The 21669-nt window shown below is 52.7% G+C and overlaps 1 protein-coding gene across 1 annotated transcript; it reads left to right on the plus strand.

Moving 5' to 3' along the window:
* Positions 1-2250: 2250 nt before the first annotated feature.
* Positions 2251-14774, plus strand: DENND2D (DENN domain containing 2D). Its single transcript, XM_084301823.1, has 12 exons — positions 2251-2368; positions 5415-5599; positions 6167-6279; positions 6392-6461; positions 6853-6930; positions 7025-7165; positions 8860-9008; positions 9113-9290; positions 9782-9823; positions 10638-10728; positions 11166-11405; positions 12427-14774. The coding sequence occupies exons 1-12, from the start codon at positions 2311-2313 to the stop codon at positions 12486-12488; spliced, it is 1407 nt and encodes a 468-aa protein (XP_084157949.1). The 5' UTR covers positions 2251-2310; the 3' UTR covers positions 12489-14774.
* Positions 14775-21669: the final 6895 nt, after the last annotated feature.

Genomic DNA, 21669 nt, shown 5'->3' on the forward strand with positions numbered 1-21669 from the left:
CTCAAATGCTGCCATCCAGTGGGACAAACACCCTGGAGTGGGAAAAAGCTGGAAACGTGGCCGTGGGGGTCCTGGCCCCAGCCCCAAGGCAGGCCACCAGCCCCAGGCTGCCCAGGGGGGGTCCTGCCAGGAACCTGAGCCCCCGGCTTCGTGCCCCAGCCCTTGTTTGTTTAGGGGGTAAAGTCAACAGCGCTCCCACCCTGCAGGGATGCTGAGCCAAGAAGCTCCAGCTCCTAATGTCCTCCCGAAATGTGGCACCTGGTGAGGGGATCGGGGGTGAGTCAAGGGGCAACAAGGTGAGGGGAGAGAGAAGAGGAGGAGAAGGAGGAGCTGCAGTGCCTGCGGGGTCCCAGCACAATGCCCAGAGCTCCGCAGGGAGAGGGTTTGCAGCGGGATGTTTGCGTCCTGAATACACCACGCTAGCAGAAAACCAAATACCAGCGTGTATTCATCAGCACTGGGGCTGCAAGGGATAAACAAAACAAAACACAAAGCTCCCCGGGCTCAGTTTGGTGAAGCAAAACAATTTTGGCAGTGGCAACGGAGCAGTGCAACGGCGAGCTTTGCATCCGCAGTGTCCAGAAGCCCCCCGGATCCCACAATGTGCCCGTTTGTTGTCACGGTGGGTGGCTGGGTTCCTGCAGCAAAGAGCTTTCAGTGGGAATATTCAAAGTTCAACCTCTTTCAGCAGCGCAAGGTTTGCTGGATTGTGCCAGGGGCACAAAGGGACAGTGTTTGCTTGGGAGCGGGGAGGTTTGTGGCTGGGAACACGGCTCTTTTCTTCTGGGCACAGAAGGCGTCTGAGCAGAGTCAAGGCGTTAGCGAAGCAGGATCGTAGTCAGAAGCTTGGCTTAAAGGGAGCAAGGAGAAAATATTTGTGCATATGGAAAAAAAAAATAAAAAAAAATAAAAAAAAATCTGGGGATTTCTTCTGGCTGAAGGCAGCAGCCATTCTTCCAGAGTCACTCCGGTTTCCAGGAAAGGAGGGATTTTCCTCTGAAATTAAAAGGGAAAACCCCTAAATTTTTATTCTCCTGCCGTGCCAACAGGAAATTTCTCCATGGAGCAACAAACACGCCTGCTGCCCTCTCCTCCAAGACGCACAAGTGCTCTTCCAACCCCTTGAGATCAGCCAGAAACTGTCCCCAGACCAGCAAATCCCTGAGGACCGCAGCAAGGCAGCAGCAGCAGGGAAGGAAAGGGGACAGGAGTTATCGCAGAGCACAAAGGGAAGGGATTTAGTGTAGGAAAACTGGGCTATGTCTGAAAACAGCCACGCTCCAGCACAAAGGCTAAGGTCTGTGCATAGCTCGTCACACCTAAAATCCTCATAACTGTGCCCAAAGCCCCCTCTGGGTACTTTATTTGCTGTGTAAGCACTGCCTAAGAGAGGCAGAGGAAACATTGAGGGTCTGGGCAGGTGAATGATGAGGAAAGGGGATTTTTTTTAAAGATATCACTGGTTTTAGAGAACCTTTTCCCACTGATGGGTCTGGAGTGGTGGAACCATGAGCAAAGCCCAGCAAAGCAGAACGACCGAGCCCTGCTTCCCCCAGCAGCACGGGGAGCTGGCCCCTGGCCTCTGCAGCCCTGGAGCTGGCCCAGCTACCGCTGAGTCACCCGGAGAAGGCAGCAAAGCTCTGCCCACTGGACAAACGCCAGCACAGGTGACTGCACAGCCCGGCCGGCGTTCCCAAGTCCAGACAAGCTCGCAGCCACGGGGATGAAAGTGTGGGGGCAGCGGCAGGGCTGGATCTCCAGCACGCCGCAGAGCAGACCCCAAAACCTCTGGCCCCTAAAAGGGGCTGTTCAGCATCACCCTCGGCTTCGGGGTGTACCCCTGGGCAGCTCCTCCCTACCCGGGCTGGGGCCGGCTCCCCACCTTGATACCCACGGGGCACTTCCCCAGTGCCCGGTTTCCCCATGCCCAGGTCCCCCTGGGTCCCCGGTGCCCGGTGCTCCCGGTGCCCGGTGCTCCCTGGCCCCTCGTACCCAGGGATGCTCCCGGCTCCCCCACACCCAGGTCCTCCCAGGACCCCCACGCCCGGTGCTCCCGGTGCCCGCTGCTCCCGGCTCTTCCTCCCCCGGCCGCTCCCGGTGCCCGTGCCCTGTCGCTCCCCGTTCCCGGTGTCCCCACCCCCGTACCCCAGCCGGTGCCAGGTGCTGTCCGGCTCCCCCTCCCCGGTTCCTCCTCTCCTCTCTTCTCCTCTCCGCCCCGTCCCGTTCCGTCCCTCCTCCCCCGGGAAAGCGAAAGCGCAACGGCTGGGCGGAAGCCGAGCCGTGCCGCGCCGGGGGCGCACCGGGGCCACCATGGCATCAAACATCGGCAACTTCTTCCGACGGAGCCTGCGGCGATCGAGCCGCAAAGGTGAGGGCAGGGAGGGACCGTCGGGACGGGACGGTGCCGGTACCGGTGCCGGGGACGGTGCCGGCGGAGTGGGGACTTGCCCGGGTAGCGCAGCTCAGCCCCACCGGGAACGGCCCCGGTAGGGTCCCCCCAGCCATGCCCGGTGTCTGCCCCACATCCCCGGTGCCCTCCCCACATCCCCGGGGCTCGCCGCAACCTCTGCGGGGCTCAGCCCTTGTGCTGCGCCCCGTCCCCGAGGAGCCAGCCCCGTCCCGAAAGAGCCCGCTCCATCCCCCGGGGATTCGCCCACCCCCGGGCACTGGCACCCAGCCCTAGAGGTTGGCACCCACAGCAGGGGCAAGCCCCGGTTTCCCCCCAGCCACGTCCCCAGAGGCTTTGCCAGCCCTTTGCCCGCTGAGCTGGCATCGTGGCTCCGGGCATGGTGGCCACACGAGCCCTCGAACTGGCCCGGAGCAGCTCCACCAGCCCCGACATCTACGGGGTGCGGTGCCACCAGGGCAGGCAGCACCGCAGGGCCCCCGGGAGGGTGGCACAGAGCTTGGTCCTTTGGGATCTGCCAGCACTGCCGAGACAGGGGATGGATGGGGGGCTTTGGCTTGCCCCCACCTCAAGCCGGGGCCAGGCTGGGGATTTTGGGGCTCGGTGTGACCCCCCCCCGTGAGCGCTGTTGTGTGCAGGCTGGTTCTTGCTCTCGGTGTGATATCTCGTTTGTTTTTCCACGCTCAGCAGAAAAGGCTCACTGAGGCAAAAGCCATTTCCTCCCCGCCGGGGCAGGTGGGTGGCTGCGCGGTGCGAGCGGCTCACTGCCATGCAAATACACGCGTGGGGCTGGGAGATTTCCCCCAAGCCGCAGCCCAGGAGCTGTTTGGGCAGAACAAAACAGGTTGTGCCGCATCACGAAGCGGCCCCGAGCGCTGCCTTCGGCTGATAAGGAACTCCCCCAACAGCGTGGGAAGCTGTTCATGCAGAAAAACCTCCTTCTTTCAATGCCGGTGCCTTTTCATCGCGGGCCAGGGTGCAGTGCAGCAGCCTTTGCCCTCTCCGTGCCCGTGGGAGGGAGGGGTGGGAATGCACAGCACCAGCAGCTGCTTCCCTTTGGAGCTGCGTCCCCACCACGGGGGGACATTCCCTGCTTGCAGCGGGGGGCTCTGGGCTATTCCCTGTCCCTTCCAGCTCGGACTACGGCAGAGCTGTGTGTTGGCTGAGACAGCAGAGCAGCAAATCCCATCCTGTGGCAGCAGCCTGCATCCCCAGGATGCGTGGGGAGCTGCTAATCCTGGTGGTTTGGGGGAGTGCTGGGATGCCACATTACACCAGTCCCGTACTGCACAGCGGTGCATGGGCCTGTACATCCCCAGAGCTCATCTTCCAGCAGCTCAGGGATGAGGTGCTGTGGCCTTGGAGGGATTTAGGCTCGGACACTGAGAGCTTTGCAGCCCAACGTGGTGCAGGGGAGCCCAGCCAGGTGGGTGGCACCGTGCCCTCAGCAGTGCTCTCTGGGCTGGGCAGGATCGTGTGCTGACACCACAGCTCGGTGTCAGCAGCTGCCCCGCCATGGAAGGTTTTCTCTTAAGTGTTTGAGAAGATGCAAATGCAGATCCTGTTGGAGAGCACATCTTGCATTCCCTGAAATACAGGCCTGGACGGGACAGGACAGGACAGGCAGGATTTAACCATGCTTTCACCTTACAACGTGCGAGGGGAAAGCAAGCAATGCTGGCAGCCAGCAAGGATGGGAGCCACCAGCAGCCCTCCCTATGGCACAGCCTGTGCAAGGTGATGGAGAAATGAGAGATGCCCGGGGACAGGTGATTCTGATCCCTGGGCAGGGACCATCCGTGATGGGACAGCGAGTGTCACCTCCTCAGCCAAGCTTTATGCTCCTGTCTGCTGCCAGTGGCCAGGAGTGAGGGCTGGAGCCCTGCTTCAGGACTAAAGGAGATGGCTACGGAGCTGGGGGGACACGCAGGGTGGGCCTGACCCCAGAACTGCCATCAGAGGAGGACGTGGGAGCAGCCAACCACAGCTGGGTATTGAGCTGCTGAGCTGCAGGAAGCCCACGGGATACTCCAGGATCCGGGGACAAACTGCAGGAGTTGTTTCACCCAGGCGTTTATTTTCCTGCCCGTTACACCTAGAAGCAGCTCAAGCCTTGCTGTAATGCCATAATCAGAGGCAAGACCAAGCCCAGGACAGCTGCGGTGCAGGGAATTGGGTATTTAGAAAGTCACAGACTTGCTGGGAGAGGGCAGAGCTGTGGCATGGCCTCAGCCCCCTGCCAGCTCCAGGCTCCTCCACTGCCAGCCCTCGATCGCTCTGCCCCGCGGCACCCACCCCAGGGCCCTCGGAGATGTCAGCTCAGGCTCTTCTCCTTCTCATTTCTCGGTTTGGGGCTGTGACAGCTGACACTCCCCAGCTGTTTCCCCCAGCCCGCCCAACAAGAATGAGGATGCAGTCGAAAGGAGCTGCTTCACGCTGGGAGCTGCAGCTTAGGGAAAACCCTCGAGTATCTCGTTTGCAATCAGCAGTTCCCAGGACCGAGAGCATCTGGCAGGGAGACTTTGGGATTCATCGCACTGGAGCTTTTGGAGGTGCTTAAGCAGTATCCGTGCTGGCTGTTTGTTGTTTTTTTCCCCCTAAGAAAATAAATTTAAGTGCTCTGAAAACATTCCCACACATTTCTGCAGAGACCGTCTGCTCTCCGCCACCCCACGTGCCAGCTTTGCTCTGGGTACCCCTCTGCCCTCACTGACACAGGGTGAAGGAGTTCTGGGGGTTCTGACAGTGCTCAGATTTTCTCCGAAAGACTCCTAAAAGCTAATTATTTATTTCCTTTCCGTGTCCTGCGCTGATGGGTCCCTGGCTGTTCACCACCACCATTGCAGGGTGCACAGGGCATCGTGTCCCGCTCCCCTCTGGTCGGATCTTGGGTAGCTCTGCATCTCCCGTCCTGCCACCAGGACACCTCCTGGCCTTTCATTTCACTGTGCTCTCTCTCTCTCTCTTTTTTTTTTGGTTTGGTTTTTGCTTTTGTTTTTGGCTACAGAAGGAAAACAGGAGGCCCCTGCTGCAGAAAACAACTCTTCGCGAGCGCTGCAAGGGAAGGCAGGAGACCGGAGCTCTGTCCTCTACTCTGCCGGACAGTTTTTCTTCGAGTACCTGGTGGTGGTGTCGCTGAAGAAGACTTCAGATGGACGTTACGAACCCAAGATTACATACCAGTTCCCAAAGGTATTTAGCCCCATTTTGGGGGACAAAGATGAGCTTTCTGAGGTTAAGAGGAAGAGGGGACGTTGCTCTTTCCCCCACCGCTAGAGCCAGAGCAGGAGAACAGGAAAGCACCCCGTGCCCTGGAGGTGCAGACCCCAATGTGGGGCACTGGGGCTGCTGTGACCCCCCCTTCCCTCCTTCCCTCCCTCCCCGTGGTCCCAGCCCGGGGCACAGTGCCCAGGTGAAGCAGCCCATGGGTGCTCCCTGCTCCCTTCTCCCCAGCAGGGAGAGCCCAGTCCTGGTCCTTGGAGCTCCCTGGGAGCTCCAGCAGCAAAATCACCTCTTAGGGAGGTGACACATGGAGACGCCCCCCCTTTGAAGAGTATTAGGTGCCTGCACTGTGCCCTGATATCCACGAGGTAAAACAGGCTGAAATTGGGACTTTGGGGAGCTGCTTGCCCAGGGGTGTGCAGGCACCTTCTGCTTCGGTCTCACCAAGGACGCTGGGGCCAAAAGGTTCCCCCCTGCCCCCAGCAGCACCCCGGGGCTGTGGGCATCACCCTGACTCGTGGCATCACTTCATTCCAGCGCGAGAACCTCCTGAGGGGCCAGAAGGAGGAGGAGGAGCGCCTCCTGCAAGCCATCCCCCTCTTCTGCTTCCCCGACGGCAACAACTGGGCGCCCGTCACCGACTTCACCAGGTACCCGCACCGCTGAGGGGTCCCGGCCACTTCTTCCCACCCAGTGCCACCGTATGTGGGGGCTGCGGGCTGGGAGAGCTGCCCCGTCCTCATGCCTTGTCCCTCCTTGCAGTGAAACCTTTTCCTTCGTCCTGACGAATGTGGATGGCAGCAGGAAGATCGGCTACTGCAGGCGGCTGCTGGTGAGCATCCCCCATTAGCCCCAGGGGATGGTGGCGAGCGCGGCAGGAGGTCACAGAGGACGGGGAGGCAACTTTGGGAATATGCCAAAAGGCTTTGCACCAAAACTATTAACAACTCCGGCATCCAAACTGCCTTCTCCAGGCCCCAGCATCATCTGCTTATGCAGCATGGGCTGCGTCCTTGGCCAGAGCACCAGCTCTGAAAATCCTCCAGCGGGAAGTTGTTTCTTTTCCTTTGAAATGCCAGAGCCATCCCTGCCCCTCAAAGGGCATCTCCTCAGGTTCCCAGCACATCTCATGTGGTGAATGGGGCTGGAGATCACTGGGGAGAGCATGGAGGTGGTGTCGTGGGGCTGGGAGGTGCTCCAACCTCTTTTCCATCCTCTTCCAGCCCTCCGGCCGTGGCGTCCGCCTCCCTGAGGTCTTCTGCATCATCAGCTGCCTGGGCTGCTTTGGGCTCTTCTCCAAGGTAGGGACGTGGTGGCTCCATCCAGCGCCGTGGTGGCCCTGGCAGCCGTCGGGCCACCCACCGGGGTTTGACGGCTCCTTTCTGCCTCCCCCAGATCCTGGACGAGGTGGAGAAGAGGCGCCAGATCTCCATGGCGGTGATTTACCCCTTCATGCAGGGCCTCCGGGAATCGCCCTTCCCGGCTCCAGGGAAGACGGTCACCATCAAAAGCTTCATCCCCGAGTCGGGCACAGAGGTTGGTGGGGTTCTGGGGGCTCAGCACCTTCTGGTCTGCTCCAACTGTCCGCTGGAGCATCCTCCGTATCTGCAGCACCCGTGGGTGCTCCCTGGAGCAGTGGGTCAGGCTGGGAGACGTGGGTGCCCCCTCCTTCCTCGCCAAGGAGGAGAGCAGCCAGTGGTGAGGAGGAGGAGGAGGAGGAGGAGTAGAAAGAGGAGGAGAGAGAAGGAGGAGAAGGAGAAGAAGGAGGAGAAGGAGGAGAAGGATGAGGATGTGGATGAGGATGAGGATGAATCCCATCCACAGTGATGCCACCTTTCATCTCTGCCAGCCTGGAGCTGGAGCCACCAGCACAAAACCTTGCTCAGCACCGTTCCTTAGCTCGCTGCCGCCTGCACGAGCGGCCTGGTGGCACAGTGCCCACGAGGCTCATCTCGCCCATGCACAGCACGGGGCCACGCTAGGACAGGCAGAGCCTTTGCTTTTTTGCTTTTCCTTTCTCCTCCGGTGAAGCTTCAGTGAAAAAAATGGGTTGGATCTGTCCTGGCACCCCGCAGGATAACGTCAGTGCTGAGCATCGCTGGGGACGTGTCCTGCCAGGGTGGGTCTGGGAGCAGGATCCCTTCTCTCTAGTGCAATTTGGCAGCTGGCTATCACATTGCAAGAGATTTCTTCATCCAGGAAAGCTTGCGCAAGGGCTTTGCACATTGCTCAATGCTCTGGCTGAGGGCCAGGCTGCAGGGTGCGTGGCTGGGGGTGACGGAGAGGGAGGACACATGGGGACGTTCTTCGAAAGAGATGGGCTTTGGGGCTCCAGGCAGGGGCTGGAGCAAGTCGGGGAGATCCATGAGAAAACGGGAAGGGGGTGAAAATAAATCCTGGCAGATGCATGGGCCAGGAGCTGGGGACCACGCAGGATTTGTGCTGGAAAGGGGCTGTGGAGCCCAGCCAAGCCCTGAGCTGCTGGCTGGTAACACAGCTGGAAGGGTGTCACAGCACGGGGAGGAGAGGGACAACCCCAAACCCAGGAAAAACGGGAGCCAGGGCTGTGATGGGCAACACAGTCCTGCCAGTCCCTGGCTGGTCGCTGTCTGGGGCTGCCCACAGCGGGGAACATGCACCCACCAGGTTTAGGAGGCTCCTCTCCAGGGCAGAGCCAGCAGGATACACAGACCACCCGCAAATATCTGCTCGATGTTTCACCTTTGGGCCCTCCTAGCTGTCACGAGGCGAGCCAGCCCTCTGAGGGAGTCTTTTGAGGAAGCTTATGCGGTTTTTATAGCAGAAAAGTCATGTCTTAAACCTTCCTCCTTTTCCCGGGCAACTTTCTCCGCTGTTGCTCACAGGCGAGCTGTCAGCTGCTGAGACACTGGCAAGGAAGTGCGGGGCACTTCCCTGCTGGGCTCCTACCAGAGACTCACGAGCACTGGAGAAAAGAGGCATTTTGGTTAAAATTCCATTACCCTAATTAATAAAAGCCACCGTACGCAGCACCACTGCACCTTCATTGCTATGTGTCCCAAATCACCACGCAGGACAAGGTGAAGCTTGTGCTTTGCAGAGGGTCTTGATGGAGGTGCTGCAAACTCCAGGAAGGTGTTTGGGCAACGCTGTGGTCATTAATTGCTCCCAAACTGCCTTCCTGGGGAGCCAGATCGGTGCTGGGGGGATGTTTCACCTCCTAAGGGGTTTTGGTGGCTCTCCCTCCACAGCTCATCGAGCTCACACGGCCCCTGGATGCCCACCTGGAGCACGTGGAGTTCCAGGCACTGCTCCAGCGGCTCAGCCCCGACCTCATCCTGCACATCTTCGCCTCCGCCGTGTTGGAGCGCCGGCTCATCTTCCTGGCCGAGGAGCTGAGGTGAGTCCTGAGCTCTTTATTTTCAAAAAAAAAAACAAACCACAAACACCACCAAAACCTTGCAGGACGCAGCTGAGCTCAGGGTGCTCCTTGTCCTCTCGCAGCGTCCTCTCGCAGTGCATCCACGCGGTGGCCGCTCTCCTCTACCCCTTCACGTGGGCTCACACCTACATCCCCGTGGTCCCCGAGTGCCTGCTCGACACCGTCTGCTGCCCCACGCCCTTCATGGTGGGCATCCAGATGCGGCACCTGGAGCGGGTCCTGGACCAGCCGATGGAGGAGGTATTTGAGCCAGGGAGGGTGAAGGTGGCTGGATGGTGATGTGGATTTGTCCATGGCCCTGCGGTTGTGCTGGCGCTGGGGCTGAAGGCTCAGGTTGTGCCCTTTTCTCTTCTGGAGGGATATTCTCCGGATCAGGGTTTTGTGTCCATCCTCCTTCTGGCACCTGGGGCAACGCCTCCATGTCCCCTGGGTGCTGCCCCAGGAGCCACAGCCCTGACCCTAAGGGATCAGGGAGCTGACATCAGCTGCTGGCTGCTGGCATCATCCCAGCCCTGCAAAAGCAGAGGCTGGGGACAGCGACCAAGCCTGGGGCAAACACAGCCCCTGGGGAGATGCCTGCAGCACAGAGGGACCGAGCCCTCTCCTGCCACCCTCGTGGGCTGCAGACACAGTGGTCTGATCCCAAAATGGGTGGGAGGAGGCCACGGTGCCAGGGGATGTCTTGGTGAGTCTGCTTGCTCAACCCGGTCGCTCTCTCTGCTCTCTTTCAGGCTCTGATAGTTGACCTGTGCAAAGGGAAGATCATCCGGGCGGTAGGTGCCCCTGCACAGGGTCTGAGGCTGGGCTGGGCCCCCTGTTCCCCCTCGGTCCCAGCTGCCTGGCAGCTCTCCCGTTTGGGTGTCAGAGCGGCAGGGTGTCCCCCTGCTGCGGTTTAACCCGGCCGGCAGCTCAGCACCACGCAGCTGTTCGCTCACCCTCCCCCTTCCCCCTCTGGGATGGGGAAGAGAAACAGGAAAATGAAGCCTGTGGGTTGAGATAGAGACGGTTTATTAGGGCAGAAAAGAAAATAAAAGAACAATAGTAACGATAATAGTACTACTAATAATAACGTGCAAAACAAGTGATGCACAATTGCTCACCACCCGCTGACCGATGCCCAGCCTATCCCCAAGTGTAGCCACCCCTATATATTGTTCAGCATGACCCCATAAGGTATGAAATACCCCTTTGGGCAGTTTGGGTCAGCTCTCCTGGGTCTGCACCCCCAGCCTGCCCGCTGGCAGGACAGAGCGAGAAGCTGCAAAGTCCTTGGCTTAGTGTAAGCACTGCTCTGCAACAATTAAAACATCAGCGTGTTATCAACATTCTTCTCATTCTAAATCCCAAACACAGCACCCTACCAGCTCCTAGGAGGAAAATTAACTCTGTCCTAGCTGAAACCAGGACACCCACAAATGGGTTTCTCCACCCGCTGCATCTGTCCCATGAGCCAGAGCACCTGGGTCTGTGGGCATGCCATACCCAGCATCACCGCGCGCTAATTAATTAATGAGCCCTACAGAAAGCCCCGCTGATGGGGCACGTTCCCAGCAGTGCCAGGTGCTTCACAGCCCCGTTGCTTTCCAGGTCGGGGATGAGGAGGAGATCTTGCCCATCAAGCTGCAGAACGAGATGCTGACGTCTCTGAACAGGCACAACAACAACAACAACGTGCACAGTAAGGGCACCTCGTTACAGGTGGTAAAATACGTGCAGCTGCCCTCCACGGGTGGCCACAGTCCCCAGCAAAATGGCTTTTCTAATGGAAGCTGGCCTGAGGTGTCCCTGCCCCAAACTGGGGCAAAATGCAGCCACGGGAGAGAAATGCCTCGGCCCTTCTCCTTCCTTGCAAAATGTGAGGGCAGGAACAAGTGATTCTGCTGCAAAAATCGGGTTTTGTCAATATTTGGCCTGCAAAGATGCTGCTGCCCTGGAAAGCAAATGCAGCCAGTGCTCCTTTATCAAAATTAGCTTACAGACAGAGGGAGGTTTTAGGCAAATAACAGTTTGTTGGGATGGAAGCACAGTCTGTGAGCTGGCCAGGTTAAAATAGGACCATCTGCCGTATGTCCACAAGTGCCATCCCCACCCCTCGTGCTCTGTGTCCTCTTCCAGCACTCGAGCAGGTGAACACGCTTGTCTCCGAGGCCTTTGTGCAGTTCTTCGTCCGAATTGTTGGACACTACGCCTCACACATCAAGTGGAGTAAAAACGGCCCGGGGACCTTCCAGGAGCGAGCCTTCTGCAAAGCCATCGCCTCCAAGACCAACCGCAAGTTTGTGAAGAAGTTTGTGAAGACCAACATGTTCTCCCTATTTATTGAGGATGCAGAGAAGAGCAGGATCCCGCAGGAAGGTAAACGGCCTCATCTCTCCTTTCTTCACTGGTCGGGTGAGCTCTGCAAAGTCTTGGGGCATTTGGTTAAGGGAAAAAGATGCCCCGTGTCCAGGGCAGGCTGCAGCACCGGGCTGGGGATGCTCAGGACAGCGAGAGGCACCCAGGAACCCATTTGCCTTCCATACTTACATTTCTCCGGCCCTGTCAAGCAATCAAAAAGCCATCCCCAGGCTCATTTTAGATCTTGTCTGGGGCTGAGGCAGGCTTACCAAGGGCTCAATGTTCAGGCAAACATGCCAGTAGCAGCACAAATATTTGGCTTGCACTCAGGCAGCAGCTGGGAGCTGGCTCCTAGCTGTGCTGCCAGCAGGTCCTGACTCATCTCTGCCGCCGGCTCCAGTGCGGATCCGTGGTGGCTGGGTTGGTGCTTCCTCGTGCCCAGGAGGACACCAGCCAGAGCGGAGCCTCCTCCCAGCTCATGATGAGAGCAAACAGAGGCGAGAGAGGTTGAGGACGTCACCAAAAACATCTGTCGGTGGCCAGAGATGTCGTGGCCTGGGGTGCAGCACAGCAGAGGGCACGTGGGGCAGTGCTGCAGGCAGTGGGCGGCACGTGGAGCCCATGGTGGGTCCCTTACAGCCTGCCTGCAACCTGCCCAGAGGGGCAGAGGCATGGCACAATCCCAGCTTTCCCATCATCTTCCCAGCCCATGTCACCGTTGTGGCTGGTCACAATCTCAGGGCCTCCCACTTTGTTTCCTCCTCACGGGTTGGATAGGAAACAGAAACTGAGCCAGAGTGACGCTGTGGGTTAAAGCCTTACGCTAACCCAAGCGTGACAAAGCTCATTTGGGGTGGGTGGAGAGTGCTGGGTGGAATTGCCACAGCCTTGATTCCACCCTCACCTGGGTGGCAGCCACGCAGCTGGGCCGTCCCCGCACCCTGCTGCTCAGCACCGTGCACGAAAAACGGAGCGTGGATGCGACAGCTCTGGCACTTGCGGTGTTTGGTGACGGCACACGACCTTTTCTTGTCCACAGTGTATTTCCAGCAGAAGATAACAGAATACCACGAACAGAAGAAGCACCGGAGGGACTCCTGAAGGGTAGCCAGGAGCACCGGAGCTGGAACTGAGCAGGTCTCTGCCAGCAGTGCTGTGCTGGCTTGAGCCGTGCCCCATCCGAGGGCAGAGCACGCTGGACTCTGCTGGATCTGCCCACCCGTTCCTGCCTGTGACTCATGAGAAGCACCAAACACCAGTTTCAACCCTTTCCTTTCTCCCTCAGGGCACCATTGCACTGGCAGACTTTCACACAGGGCTAGCACACAGGCTGTGGTTTCTTTTCCAGCCTTGCTAGCGACAGGGACAAACCACACCTCAGTGCCCAGCTCTGCACCGAGCCTTTGGCCACACCAGGACCTCACGTGGAGATGGAGGGAAGTCAGGGAGCAGGTGCCTGCTGGCTGCAGGACAACAAGGGCTGTAGAGTAATTGTTAAAGAAAAAAAAGAAAAAAAAGGATGAGTAGGAAATGCTGTTATTTCTAATTAAAACAAACCTAGGTTTTGCAAATAAGCAACATCCTATGAAATGTGTTTCCGAGGATTCTGGTATTAGCAGTTGTTTCACTTTGTTTTCTGTCGAGATATGCTCATTGTTCAATGCCAGCAGGAGCAGTCTCAGTGGGTTTTAGCAGTTTCCTCTGTAGTAGCTCTCTTCTTTGTTGGTACTACTTGGAGCAACAGTCCCAGTTTAGCTCTTTGAAGAAACTAAAATACTCTTTCCCAACAGGTTATTTATTCGCACTGTAAGCAAACTGTGAAGGCCACCGGGCTATGTTTTGTCGTGGAGGGAAACAGCAGATCAACAACTTCGGGCAGGGAGGAAATAATAGTTAAATCAAGTAGTAAAACATCAACATTCTACTTGTTCCTGGTTTTGATGCCAACTTTTTTTTAAAACCTCACTGTTGTGTTTTTTCAGTGCTGTTTCTGAAATGTGATGCCTGTAGCAGATAAAGCTAAATTGCAGTGCTCCCTCCCTCCTTTTGTAACACATTCGCCCAGGGAACAAGCACTGCAGCACAGAAAGCAGGGGCTGGCTGCAGATGCACCTGGTTCCTTCCCAGCCATGGAAGGAACCTTCCCTTGGGGGAGAAGTGGATGAACAGGGAAGGAAATTTGCTTCTCCCCAGCAAGAGCTGTGGTAAAAAGCAGAGCTTCATCCTCCTCTGTGGGACTGTAGAGCCAAGCTGCCGTATCGCTCAGGAGCTGCTGGTCATATGTACCACACAGAGATGGTTATCAAAATTATCTTTTAATACAGCTTTTGCAGTGGCATTGAGTTGCCACTGAATGCCACAGTGAGAGATTTTATATAAACGCGACAAAATAAGCAGGCTGTCTGCCAGACAGCTTTCACTTTCGGAGCCGTTGAACTAACAAAAACAAGAGACGCAAAGGGCAATTATTTTAGAACTATTTGTGTAGTCATGCACAAATACAAGCAACAGAAGAACACTCGGACAGAGGATAAAAAATGAACAGCAACGAAACACTCCATCCACGCTGAAAGAAAATCAGTGATGTTTTGATCAACTCCCATGTGTTTTTGAGGGAGAGAACCAAGAACAATTTGTCAGAAAAAAAAAAAAAAAAAAAAAAAAAGAAGAAAAGAAAAGAAAAAAACAAGTGGTTTTGGCAGTGTAAGTACCTTCTTTGACTCCACAAGTTCGCTCTCATGGGTAGAGAGAAGGTTACAAGCAGTCAACAGGAAGTTAAAGGTTAGCGATCTTTCTCTGTGCTCTTTTCAATTGAATCTGCCAGCAGAAAAGGGAAACGGGTGGGGAAATTAAAGGCACTAATCAATAATTGTCCCTTTGGTAAAGACCACTCGCCTCCCTCTTTTCCTTCTTGCTCACCACCACTTTGAGAAGATGCTGACCTCTTTTGGTTGTGAGGTGTAACACAACATCTCACTGAGAAAAATGGGAAGTGGTCCTTGCTTTGGCAATGGGTCTTCGAAAGAGTCAGAAGTCACACAAGGGACTGGAAGACTTGCTTCCGCCTCAGAAAAATGTCATAGAAGGTGCTTCCCTAGGTGCTGAAAAGAAAATGGATCCCTAAATTAAAAAAGATGTCATTCAAAGGCAGCCAGTGCTACAGACATGAGCATGGGTTAACTACAGCGGGTTAGAAGGGTTCATGCTCTCCTGCGTGCTTGCCAGAGAACAGTATGAAATGCAGCCTTAAGCTACTTAAAGCACTTTTGCTTTTGATTTTGTCATGGAGTAAGGGACTTAGATCCATTTCCAGTGACCAGCTCAGAAAAGCATTGTTTGGGAAGCATCCAAGTCCTTAGCTCAACCTCTCACTTGGCTACAGGGAAGACAAAAGGGGAGAACAGGGATGGGTACAGAGAACTGGGCAGCTTCCTGGCACTAACCCCTCCGCCCACTGTCCAGCAGCAGCTCCAGAGCTACAAGCAGCTGAGGATGCTGGAGCAGGCTCCAGCCTGCTGGAAGAGGCAGTCCCCACGTGCTGTAAGATGAGCTGTCAGGGAAGAAGACTGGCGTGGCTGAACAGGGAACTTTTGCTGAGTCTCCTGGAGAAAAAGAAAGTTTATGTCCAGTGGTAGAAGGGACAGGCAAGTTCGGGAGAGAACAAGGAAACTGCCAGCATATGCGGAGAAAACAAAACAAAAACAAAACAAAACAAAACAAACAAACAAACAAACAAAAAAAAACAGAAAAGCTGAAGCCCAGCATGAGCTCAGCCTGTCCACTATGGTAAAAGAAAATAAAAAAAATGTTTTTATAAATCTATTAACAGTAAGAGGATGGGCAAGGAAAATCTCCATCCTTTACTGGATGCGGTGGTGAACATGACTACTGAAGACAGGGAAAAGGCTGAGGCTCTTAATGCCTTCTTTATATCTGTCTTTGATAGCCAGACCAGTTATCCTAGGGGTACTCAGCCTCCCAACCTGCAAGTCTGTGACGGGGAGCAGAAGAAGCTCCCCGCAGTTCAGGTGGAAGCAGTTAAGACCTGCTGCTCCACCTGGGCTGTCACAAGTCCATGGGGCTGGATGGGATCCATCTGAGGGTGCTGAGGGAGCTGGCAGATGTGATTGCTGGGCTGCTCTCCATCATCTATCAGTGGTCATGGTCATCCAGAGAGGTCCCGGATGACTGGAGACTTGCTAATGTGGCACCCATCTGTAAGAAGGGTCATGAGGAGGATCTGGGTTATTACAGGCCTGTCAGCCTGACCTCGGTGCCAGGAAAGGTTAAAAACTGACATTTGAGGGAGCTGGGGTTGTTTAGTCTGGAGAAGAGGAGGCTCAGGGCAGAGCTCATTGCTCTCTACAACTACCTGAAAGGAAGGTGTGGGGAGCTGGAGGTCAGCCTCTTCTCACAGATAACCAGTGATAGGACCAGAGGAAATGGCCACAAGTTGCAACAGGGGAAGTTCAGGTGGGAAATGAGGAGACATTTCTTCACAGAAAGAGCAGTCAGGTATTGGGAGGGGTTGCCCAGGGCGGTGGTGGAGTCACCGTCCCTGGGGGTGTTCAAGGAGAGGTTGGACGTGGTGCTTGGGGACATGGTTTAGTGGGTGACATTGGTGGTAGGGGAATGGTTGGACCGGATGATCCTGGAGGGCTTTTCCAACCTTAATGATTCTGTGTTTATATGAAAGAGGAAGAAAATGGCCCAGGGCCACAGTCTTCCCGCAGACCTCCAAATCCTCCCACTGTTACCCTCCACTCCTCCTGTATCTTCTCCCTTCCATTATGCTGTAAGTCTTCCTGACAGCTCTGCCCTCATTTCCTGTGCCTTCACGACTTCAGAATGTACTGAAGAAAATACACCGTTTATTTCTTTGAACTTGGTCTGCCTCTCAAACCAGCTGCTTGTAGGTGGAGGCACAGCATTTGCTGCTAGAGACAGAATAACACAGTGTTAGGGACTGGAAGGGACCTTGAAAGATCATCTATTCCAATCCCCCCCTGACTAAGGGAACTGGGCCTCCCACCATGGGTTCTCCTTGTGCGGGTGCTACTCTGTGACACCTCTGCTTGGCTGGTAGAGAAAGCCTCCATTTTTCCAGATGGCCAGAAGAATTCCCTTTCCTAACCAACAAGGCTAAAGAGGGAACCAAGGCATTGTTACAAGCAATAAGACTGAGATTTGGGTTCCTGCGGTAATTTTATCAGATCGTTTCAACACTTCGACGCTTTGTAATTACAGCTTTAGTTAGCATGTCTGATGCAACTTTTGATGCTAACATGTATGTCTCACTTGTGAAGAGCGTTGTATATAGGAAAATAGAGACCAACATTCAGAAAATTTGGGAACATACCAAAGTTCTCCATTGAGTATTTCAATACGGAGCTACTTAGGGACTCCAAGAGTTGTGCGATAAATTAACCTCATGGTTGCCCAATGTCACCTGGCTAAAACAATTATTTGTATTATTCTGTTGCTAAAGTGTTGTATGTGTTGTAGTAAGAATGTCCTAACTGGCTATGAATCCTGGAAAAAGCATCAACTTTGTTAGAAGATAGAATCAGGAAAATACTTTAGGAAGTGCCTAGAAAAAGAAAGTATTTTGTAGAAACACGTAAAAGAATTTAATAACAGTTTAGAAAATGGGGGATTGGAGTAAGTAATAGATGCTAAAGGGTTAACTGTAGAACTATAGCAGGTCTGGAGAGGTCACCCCATGCTGATTTTGCAAGTTTTAGCTAACACAGATGTATATTGTAAACTAATGACAAGGGCAGGACTGAGACAGGATAGCTCTGGAAGATAAGGATTTCTATAACCCAGGCCATTGTGAACACTAGTTAGCAAGAAAAGAAAAGCGACAAAACGAGAAGATAGCACATTCCCTGCTAAGCAAGAACGGGTTTAGGCGAGTTTTAAGGCTGAAGTGCAAAGTCCATAGCGAGGAAGACGTCCAGCCTTCATCCCGAACACCCCGGCCCACGGCCACAAGGTGGCACTGAGCGTGTGCACTTGGGAGGATTTAAAGGCGGAGACACTGGAAACGATTTCTCGGAACTCATTGTAATAAAACCGCCCTTTAAGGGAAAAGTTAAGAATATGTATAGGCGTTTTCTTACCGGTGTAACACCCTCTGTATAAATACAGGGTGAACTACTGTGGTGGGTGCACACGATTGTGGTGGGGCGACCCCCAGTGCTGCCCAGCGCTGAATAGACACACCTACTTTACAACTTTACAGGTTGTGGGGTCTGTTTATAGATTGTGGAGTTTGTGTACAGGTTGTGGAGCCTGATTACAGGTTGTGGAGTCTGTTTTCCTCACGTCACCATCTTGTCCCACCTTTCCCTCACGGGCTGAGGCAGCCTCAAGATGGCGACTGTAGGGCGGCCTGTGGGGAGGCAGGGGGTTGTGTGAGGGAGGGCTGCAGGCGGCATGGAGGGCAGGCTCAGCCCTCAGCCATGGGGCTGGGGAAGATGCTGAGACCCTCCTGGAGTGGCCTCGCTGGTCTGGAGAAGGGAAGGAAGGCTGCCTTGCCCTGGCCAGCGTGCCTTTTGTGTGCGCTTTGAGCGTTAGGTGAATCTCTGGGTTGTGAGCAAAGGTGCACGCTAATGGTAATTTTTGATGCAAACAAAATAAAGGGAAATGTGCCCAGAAGTCACACCGTCCCACTTCCTTAGCTGGCCAGTTCCTGGGTGTCCATTGGCATAATGCTTAGGGTGACATTTCAGCCTCTTTCATGCTTGTCGCAGGAGTCATTGTACACCTTGGGTAATTATCGCTGAAAGGTTGTGCAGAAGAATCCAGTGTTAATGCAGAAGGGATTGTCCAGTGGGTGCAGTGATGGAATTCGTTCAGGGTTGCATAAGTGTAAGAGATGACCGTCTACCATCATGTTACCCAAATGCTGTTCTTTCCCAGGCATTCATTCCTTTATATTCCTGGTTATCTTCCAGAAAGGTGGTTTATTCTTGTTCCCAAACCCTCTAGTATCATGCCATTACCTTTTTTTTTTTTTTTTTTTTTTTTTGTCAAATATGATTGAGTGGAGACCATTAAAAAGAGCTTTTTTTGTACAAAAAGGAAGGCACAAAAGGAAGTTTTCCTCATAAGAGGATTGAGCAGGCTTTCAAAGGTTTAAGAAATACTCAGTTTCCATGTCTGCCTACTAATACCTCTCAGACATACCTGCTGTTCCTTTCACATATGCTGCTCAGGCTCTTTCAACGGTATTGGAACTTCAATGTTAACAGTGATAACGTAAATACTTTTACCAAGTCTGAGGTCCTGCGCTGTCAGGCAGTCTTTTTGTGTGGTATCATCAAGTATGTTATTGTTGAAACAGTTCTTGCACATGTTCAGAGTTTGCAAAGCTCTTTGGGCTAACAGCCATATAATAAATAAATAAATATGTGCAGCCTATTCCATTTCCTGTGTTTTGGGGATGTACTCTGTTTTAGAAGAAATACACCGAGCTTCACAGGTATTTATAGACAGATATGGTAGATATTATAGATAGGTATTCATAGATATGCTTGAAGGAACTGTAAGCACTCCTGTGGTTCCCGGAGCCTGGTTCTACCCTCGCTGGTGCAGAAGCAACTGTCTGCTAGCAGAGATTGAGAGCACACGTGAGCATCACCAGCTAGCAATGAGCAGAAGAAAAAGGGCAAGTTTTGCCCCAAGCACTGTTGTGTTTCTTTCTCCTGTGCTGGATGCCTTAACAGTGTTTTCCATGTGAAGCAATGGTGGGTGAAGTTTTTGTACTGTGAAACAGCATGGGGATGCTGAATGAGTTTGTATTTAGGTATGCTGAAGTTGTCCCAGAGCTCCAGCTGAAAATTGGTGTACTTCAAATGCTGGTTAGAATGGGGTGTTGTCATACTGCCTGTGTTAATTATCTAAATTGGAGGGGTGGTGTCCACATAGGTGAGGTAGGGGAGAATTGCCTCCAACAGGCAGTTCAGAGCACCCTGAACAGCAGTCCTCCTGTTTTGGAGTTTTCTTCTGAAAAATACTTTATTTATTTATTTATTTTCCCCTCTGATAATTAAACAGGATCTGGCCTCTTAGCTTGGTCCCTGTTGGGTTCTGTGAAGCCCTCACAGGCTGGCACTCATTTTGGTCCTGAAGAAAGCTGGCCTGCTTTCTGACACTGCCTTGCTGGCAGCTCTGCAATCACAATGAAATGCAGAAATACTGGAAGTGTGATTGTTGGTAAATAGAGCAGAATAAATCCTCAAGGACATCACAGCTGAAGATTCATGAATGCAGAAGAGCATGAAGGGCAGTGGCCCAAGGGAATAAGCAGACACCATAGGCCTGGAGGGAATGCCCGTAGCACGTAATAGGTTATCTGATTACAAAGCCACTCAGATATTGATTTTTACAGCTTTTTGCTTTATGCTTAATTTGAAATTCTTTTCAGTTTCCTAACAAGAACAGGAGCAGACTAATTTAAAGCAGTCTCTCGCTTTGGAGAGAAGTTCCTATACCTGCTAATCTTGGGCTAATCATGGTTGCCAGGATCCTGTTTTTTTGTTGCTTATCTTTCCTTTCTGGTATTCTATATTTTGCAGTTGCTGGGGATGAGAGAGAAGTAAGGCATGAAGTAGAGAACAGTCTAACAGGTATTCTAGGGTGAATAGAATGAATAAAACTTTGTACGACTAACTTGAAGTGGATAAGTGTTGGGTTTTCTCTGTTCTTTAGGTTTCTCATGCAAGAACATATTGCTGATTCCTTGTATTTTGAGGAGCTAGAGACAAACGTTCCAAAAGTGTTCTTGTGTTTTCATGATTTCCAGAGGAAAACTATGAAGGATCCAACTTAAATTTGTCTAGCAGGAAACTCCTTGATTTCTATAGTTTTGCACCCAAGCAATATAATACAAAATTCAGTTTGCTTTCCCATTTATTTTATTTATTTATTTATTTATTTGTGGGTCTTTCAGGACATGGAGCAGAACTGGATGGTTTATCTAGTAGCTAATAAAACATTATGCTTTTCATGTCTTTTGCTCAAATCTCTGTGGTTTCTCATGCATATGGCAAATTTTACCCAATTCGCAAAACTGCTGCTGGAAGGCACTTAGGTGGCATCGTACTATGATGACTGTAGCAGAATCTCTAGAGTATAATTTATTATATGATTGCTCTGTTCTTATAGTCCACTTAGGGCAAGAGCCCTTTGCAGTGAGCAGATGAAGCTGCCTAGCTGTTAGTCACATGGATATACTTTTACTACCTATTTGAGATGAAAACAGTCCTCTTAGTGTTTTCTGCTGTTGAAGTGGACAAAGAAGAAACAAATATTTCAGGATAGGCTGCAGAGAATGTGTAGATTTGGGAAGAGTTTTAACTAGACCTCCTGGAAAAGGACAGAGGTGATGTCTGGAGGCACTGGAGTGGAAAGTATTGACTGATAGCGTCAGTCTTAGAAAAAACCTCCTATCCTTTTACATCCTGTCCACTGTGCCCTACCTATCTCATATGCCCAGTTCCTAGAATGTTGCAAATTTATTTCCTGCTGCTGTCAAATGAAAGATAAGCTGGGAGGATATGAGAGACACTAGCCACGTGCAACTCTACATCGCTATTCAGCAGCTAATACAGAGCCGGTTCACTGCGTAGATGTTTCTGCCAGGCTTATTTGAAGACACGTTCAGGTTTGTAATGTCCCAGATGTCCAGAGGCTGCTTGTACACAACTCAGAATGCTCCTGAATTCAACAACTGACTATAGAAGTGGATAAGTGTGCTGCTGATGCTAACTAACATAACTACTAAAAGTGCCAACCTAAATTAGCTGTTCCAACAATGCTGCCTTTGTTGAAGGCAGGTCAAGTTACTAGCAAGTCTCTTTCATTTACACCTGTAAGATGTTACAATTGGAAAGATTTGTGAATATTTCTCGTGTACGAGAAATACGTAACAGCCAGTTATGTATTTATGTTTCATGACAGAGGACTGGTGCAATCTGTAGAGATAAACTATACCTAGAAATACCCTCAATTTCACCATATGATATCAGATTATCTACGGCTTTGTAGACCAGAAGTGTGTACCAATAAGCCTTGCTATCATGACTTAGTTATTTAACTTCTATGTTTTTAAGATCTTAGGCCTTCAGGGCCTTTATTCATTGCCTAGGTGAAGAATTTATGCATAAAAAGTTTAATTGCATTCAAAGAATCAAAGAGGTTAAATAAGGAATAGAATTTATATATTGAAGCTTATTATATTAATTATTTGTCTTTCACAGTGCGTGTAATTCAG

This window comes from Netta rufina, assembly GCF_964035555.1.
Source record: "Netta rufina genome assembly, chromosome: 26".
In the NCBI taxonomy this organism is placed as follows: Eukaryota; Metazoa; Chordata; class Aves; order Anseriformes; family Anatidae; genus Netta; species Netta rufina.